The 6,613-nt window shown below is 34.9% G+C and overlaps 1 protein-coding gene across 1 annotated transcript in view; it reads left to right on the forward strand.

Annotated features, from left to right (window-relative positions):
• The first annotated feature begins 1,024 nt into the window (after positions 1–1,024).
• Positions 1,025–6,613, forward strand: part of LOC105556998 (lanC-like protein 3 homolog) — a 6,963-nt gene continuing 1,374 nt past the window's right edge. The window contains exons 1-2 of the mRNA XM_012004121.1: positions 1,025–1,540; positions 5,632–6,008. Coding sequence (XP_011859511.1) covers positions 1,183–1,540; positions 5,632–6,008 — 735 coding nt within the window. The 5' untranslated portion in view covers positions 1,025–1,182. The remainder of the gene's footprint in view (positions 1,541–5,631; positions 6,009–6,613) is intronic.

Below are 6,613 nucleotides of genomic sequence, written 5' to 3' on the forward strand. Positions count from 1 at the left end.
TACAAGCGTGTAAAATATCCCAGTGTAACCAACATTTAGAACATTTTATATTTAAATTGTGGTATTAATGCTTTTGAACATAACCTATAAATAAATATAATAGTATACGAAGATTCATGAAGACGTTAGAGGTAGATCTACTGCACAAGTTTTCCACAACGCGTTATGTTAAGTTCTGAATAAACTTAAATCCGTACGTAAACTTAGTAATTCAACGCACAAAAAATCATAACATATTATTGCGTCAGGCTTTTGCTACTTAAGTCCCAGTCTACAATAGAGATTTAAACCCTAAGCCTTAAGAAATTGACTAATCACAATCGCGTATTCTACTCATACTTGACCGTGATTGGTCAATTTCTTAAAGCTTAGGGCTTAAATCCTCTATTGTAGACTGGGACTTACGATTTTCTTTGTGCATTGATTGAAGTTTAAGGTTACGAACGGTTCTAAGTTTACGATGGTTACGTTCAACAGAACGTTTATTTTGCAACTGTTGGAAATTTTCTTAATTCACTCTTCGTCTCTTTCTGTTCCCTTAAAAAGAGACAGGAAGTTAGTTAAGCTAAGGTTAAAAAGAAGCGACATGTACTATTCCATCAACGTAATGCCCTCTAGTACGATTTTTAGAAATTAAACCTACACTTTCACCGTTCCAACAAGAATTTTACACGGTGTAACACAGTGCAATTTTGTGTGTCCTAGCTGGAAAACGCCCCATGTAAAGGTCTTCACACATAAAATTCCATAAGGACGTAAAACGTAAGCATAAGAAAATCGACCAATCACAGTCGAGAACGTAAGGCAATGACGCAAGCAGTAGCAAATCCAACCTGTTGATTTTCTTACGCTTACGTTTTACGTCCTTACGGAATTTTATGTGTGAAGGCCTTTACACTATGATCATAGGCCTGTTCTTTATTACTGCACTACTGAACTAGTGCAATAAGTTAAAATGAAACAAATATATTACCTCTCATTCCAACTCATTGCACCAGTGTGCACTAGTTCAGGAGTGCAGCAATAAAGAACAGACCCCATGACAGTACTCGCACTTTGCAAGTTCGCACTAGTCGCACTACTCGCAGTTGGAAAGCACCGGGTCGCACACTGCGTTACGCTGTGTCGCTTGTGTATATTGCTGGAAAGCACCTTATATTGACGCGAAATTTTTCGGCAACTATGTCGCGGCGATCCAGGTATTTTATAAACGAATACTGTGCGCGCGAAGAGGAAATTGCCAATGACCTAGCGTTGATACGACTCGATATTAATAATAGTCAGTGCGCCGCTAAAGATAACCTACGCAAGATTTTGCGGCGTATCGTTGACAAAGAACCACCTGAACGTGCAGAAATTGATGGTGGATTGTATGTTGGTGCGTCCGGTATTTCTTACGCATTTATGCGACTTGCCAAGTGCGCCGCCTTGGAATCGGAAACCAGTAAAAAGCATTTGTCACTGGCTGATCATTATCTGCGTTCATCTTTGTCAATGGTGCAACGTCGTGAAGGACGTTCCAGCACCGGTTTTCTTCTAGGTCTGTATTGCACTATAACAGTATACTTTTCTATACAGTCCTCTTGTACACAGCGTGCATTTGCAATGAAACTCGTGGGAATGGTCCTTTCTTTTTCTCTTGCTTTTTCTCTATCACTCTCACCCTTTCCTGACATTTTTCTATTTGCCTAATATTTTTGATAATATGTATAATATAATTACGATTAAATATTGTCGAGAGTTAAGGATCAGCTTATTACAGTGGTATGGTCGAAAAGCAAAATTCAAATATAGTTAAAAAGTTTTCAAACCATCAATCCATCCTAACGTGTCGCATCTTGAAAATGTACATGATCTGTTGTAATCTTTTACGCTTGAGTTGGAGATGTTAATTGGAGGGAGTTCGACAATCCTCCTATCCCAGGTTAACAGACGAGAATAGGATGTTCTTGTACAGTTTTTTTTCTTTCCAATAAGTGATCTATTACGATTGTTATTTATGATCATATGTATCAACGCATTTTCTACTTTTAGCTGTTTAACTTGCATCTTGAGTAACAGCCTCATGTTCGCCTTTGCAAGAATGCTAGACGGATGTGGTCCGTGGCTCGTGTCTTACAGATAACGACTGAGCCAGTGTCCCCACGTAACGGTGTTTTTAACCATTCGACCGCATGATGTTTATACTAACTAGCGAGTCTATTGAGAAGTTCGAAATATAATGTATCGAGAGACTCCGTGTCTTTCTGTAGATTTATCACATTTTTTTGCTCCTTTATGTGGATCATTTATTAATCTCTTATGCCAATACGGTTCTTTATCTAGGATAGAAACATTATCTCAATCTATGTTATGGTTAGAGTCTATAATGTGTTGAGTTAGAATGGAGTGTCTTGATGGTTCAAATTTTTCGTTGTTTTTGTGTTCTTTTAATCTCGTTTGTAACTTTCTCTTTGTCTGTCCCACGTATGAAGCATTACAATTGTTGCATGGTATTTTATAAACTACATTCGTGTTGTTTTGTTTATCGATTTTGTCTTTAGGTGCAGTTATAAATTTCGACAACTTTGTTTAGACAACGATGTCCCAGCATGAATTTAGTTTTGTCAATGAGTCTACCAATAGTTCACGCTAACGTTTGTATAAAAGGTAATACTAAGATTTTTCTGGTTGGGGTTTAATCTGTGACAGTGTCATTATCTGTTTCTCTTGTTTTATACAGTAGGACCCTTATTCTACGATTAACCTCTTTGAATATCAAGGGGAGAGGGCCCTGTTGAATATACCCGATTAAAACCGATTGAAAATGTTGAATCCGCATGAATCTGGATTCTTGATGCGGAAAATACCGATTGACGCGGATAGGGTCAAATTTGAATCGTGTTTAATCAGGAATTTCCAGATAGATTTTGATCCGCGTCTATCGGTTTCAACCCGTGATAAAAGTTCACCAATTGGAACCGATTGGCGCGGATGCAAGTCAGTCCGGAAAAGTTGTATTAAAAACGATTGACAGATTTTGTCAGAAAATCCGATAAAAACTGATTGTTACTGCTTCAATTCTATCTGGAATAACCGGATTGAATCAGATTGCGGATTGAATCCAATTGATCTTGCATTTCCACCAATCCGGTGGTTTGATTGATATCGAATTGAAACCGATTAATTTTTATAGAAATCAATGCGATATCTATCGGTTTGAATCGGGTATTTTCAGCAGGGGGTATCCGTTCTCTAATAATGTGTTAATGCAAAATTCAATATTTTTCTTATGGAAAGAAGAATTGGACAATAATAACGCCCTATCCACCAGTCCATAAATCGTGCCTATGTTATGGCACATCGGGTGATTGCAAAAATAAGATAGATATCTTCCCGAGAAGGTCTGTTTGTGGTACCAATCTAATTCTATTGTGTTATTCCTTAGTATCAATCTTAAGTCTAAAAAGCTAATCGTTCCATTAATCTCATGTTCAATGGTAAATCTTAGTCTGTTATGGTAGTTATTGAATTCGGCTAAAACATCGTTGACTAGAGTGTTTGGGGCTGCCATAATTATGTTATCCATATAGTGGTTGTGCAGTAAAGGCTCAAATTTAATTTTATTTAGAACTTTTATTTCTAGGTCCTGCATTACGATGTCCGCAATAATTGGGGAGAGAGGGGATCCCATTGGTACACCAAATGTCTGTTTATATATGTTTTATCAAATAGAAAATATGTTGATAATAATACAAAGTTTATCGCAGACAGGAATTCGTTTTTTGGTATACCTGTGTTGAGCCCGATAATATCCCATCTATCCCTCTATGCCCTCGATGGCCAGATCTAGTGGGACATTTGTGAACAAGGATGGTCACATCGAGTGAGAACAGTACCGTTTCTTTCGTCAATCTTTTCCCCGATAGCATATTGCGCAATTTGAAACTATTCTCAACATAAATATTTGGTTTTGGAACACTTTTTGAAATGATATTATTCAAGAAGGCAGCGAATGAGTGAAGAGGAGAATCTATGGATTAGACAATTAATTTGGGTGGACTGTTCTCTATGTGTGTTTTTGGGAGATCATAGGCTCTAGGCAATAGTGTGTTACTAGATCTCATTCTTAGGAGATCTCTATTATCTAAATAGTCATCATCCAATTCGAAGGGAGACATAAGACGATGCCATTAATTTAACCTTGGATAATCATTTGAAGGTCACATGAAGGTCAATTTCAATTTCTTAAATGGACACCCCCATTTATCATTGCACATTTTTATGTCAAGAGTTTTTCAAAAACACTATACATATAATGAAATATAGTTTTATTTCGAACCAAACAACTTTTGTATGAAACATTTTTTCCTAATATGCTTCAAAGTATTTCCAAACAAGACCCGCGGAGCCCAAATTTTCCATGTTTGACTGGCTGTAGCTCAGTAACTAGCCATTATTTAAGTTTGAGCCCATTATATTTTTTGTTCAGCAGGTCATAAGCTACAACATATGTGAAAATTAGCCAATTTAACCGAGATCCAATTTCCTATATGATTAGTTGCGGGGTTCTTTTTTCTTGTATACGTTGTTTGTCCTAATTAAGGAGTTTGTGAAGGAGTGCGTGTGATGTTTATGGATGTTGTTGAGTATGTAGTTAGGTAGTGTGTTGGTCAGTGATCGGAAGGTTGTAATAAGAGTTTTGTAGATTGTAACGAGCCACGGACCACATTCGTCGAGCATTCTTGTAAAAGCAAACATATGAGGCTGATACTCAAACTGTAAGTTAAACAGCTAAAAGTAGAAAATGCGTTGATACGCATGATCATAAATAACAATCGTAATAGATCACTCATTGGAAAGAAAAAAAACTGTACAAGAACATCCTATTCTCGTCTGTTAACCTGGGATAGGAGGATTGTCGAAATCCCTCCAATTAACATCTCCAATTCAAGCGTAAAAGACTACAACTTCATGATGCGACACGTTAGGATGGATTGATAGTTTGAAAACTTTTTAACTATATTTGAATTTTACTTTTCGACCATACAACTGTAATAAGCTGATCTTTAACTCTCGACAATATCGTAATTATATTATACATATTATTACACTAATTAAACCTATGTAAACTTGCGCTGAAGAAGGTGCCGTGACACCGAAACGTTCGTCATGAAGTTACTCTAAATATAAGTATAATTAATTTTTTACTTTCATCTTATATCGCTCGTGTTGATATTGCCATTGGCCCACTGTTTATGTTCATTTGTTCTCACAAAGAACGAGCCTAACATACCAATTTAATTTATATTTCAATAAATCGTTGACAGAGTTTTAAAGTTGAAACTTCAAGCTTTAAAACCCTTTTTTAATTTTGAGTTTACGATGATTTTTCGCCGAGTTTCAGTGGTTTGAAAATAGCCCAATTTTAAGGGTATGAAAAGTGTTTCCTATTTTTTTTAGTAGTGTATATTATATAATATTGTATTATTATGTATTGTGTATTAATTAACTTACCGTTTAAAATTTTTTTATAATATAAAGAATTTCTACAGTTATATTATTATCAAATTTTGTATGTGCACTGAAAAGAAATAGAAAAGAATTTTGAAATAATGTACTTATTAAAGTAACTGATTATTTATATTGCAGGCGATTGGGGTATTCTGGCAGTGGGCGCAGTTCTTGCAGCTATTCGGAAAGATAATGAAACTGCAACTGAATTGATAAAACGCTATATTGCAATGGGAGAGCGCTGTAAGGAAGTAAACTTTTTGAAATGCGGCTCGGACGAGGTTTTTGTAGGACGTAGCGGCTATCTATATGGTGCACTATGGTTGAATCGAATGATGGAAAGAATCGTTGTGCCACTTGATATAATGCACGAAATTGCACGAACAATTATTGCTTCGGGCAAGACATATGTACAAGTGCATAACACTCCATGTCCACTGATGTATGCATACTATGGCACAGAATATCTAGGAGCGGCTCATGGACTCTGTGCAATTCTACAAATTCTTATACAGGTATTTAGAAGAAATTGTATTTATGCAGATTAATTAATAAAAAATATGAATTAATTGTTGAGGATGTAAAGTATACAAAGAACTGTGTTTGCTTTAAACCCATTGATTTATCTGAGAATGAAAATATTAAGAAAAATATTTAGATTATCAAAAAATATCAATAAGTTTATGAGGCTTTTATGTGGAAATATAGCAGAATTAAATGAAAATATTTTATTCTATTGATTTTTTAATAAGATTACTTTAATATTTTTATAAGGAGAATATAACTAGAAGAATCATATACATGAAAAAATCATGTAACGTTATTTAAAAAAAAAATAGCGATTTCGTCTGATCTCAAAAAATCGAATTTTGTCAAAAATGGATTTTATCATGATTTGATCTCCAGAATATACAACTTTTATCTAACAATAAAACTTTTACATTTTTTGCTATGACATGTATTTTAATAGTTTGTAACACTTTAAATGTTGCACCCTATATTAACATGTGGCAAAAAACATGGTTATATAATTTCTTGTTTTTGATATAACTTAATATGATAAAGGAAGCGTGTCATTTATTATTGAATTATACATATACATACATATACAAAGATATAC

This window comes from Vollenhovia emeryi, unplaced genomic scaffold, assembly GCF_000949405.1.
Source record: "Vollenhovia emeryi isolate VEMERY1.0 unplaced genomic scaffold, V.emery_V1.0 DF939658.1, whole genome shotgun sequence".
NCBI lineage: Eukaryota > Metazoa > Arthropoda > Insecta > Hymenoptera > Formicidae > Vollenhovia > Vollenhovia emeryi.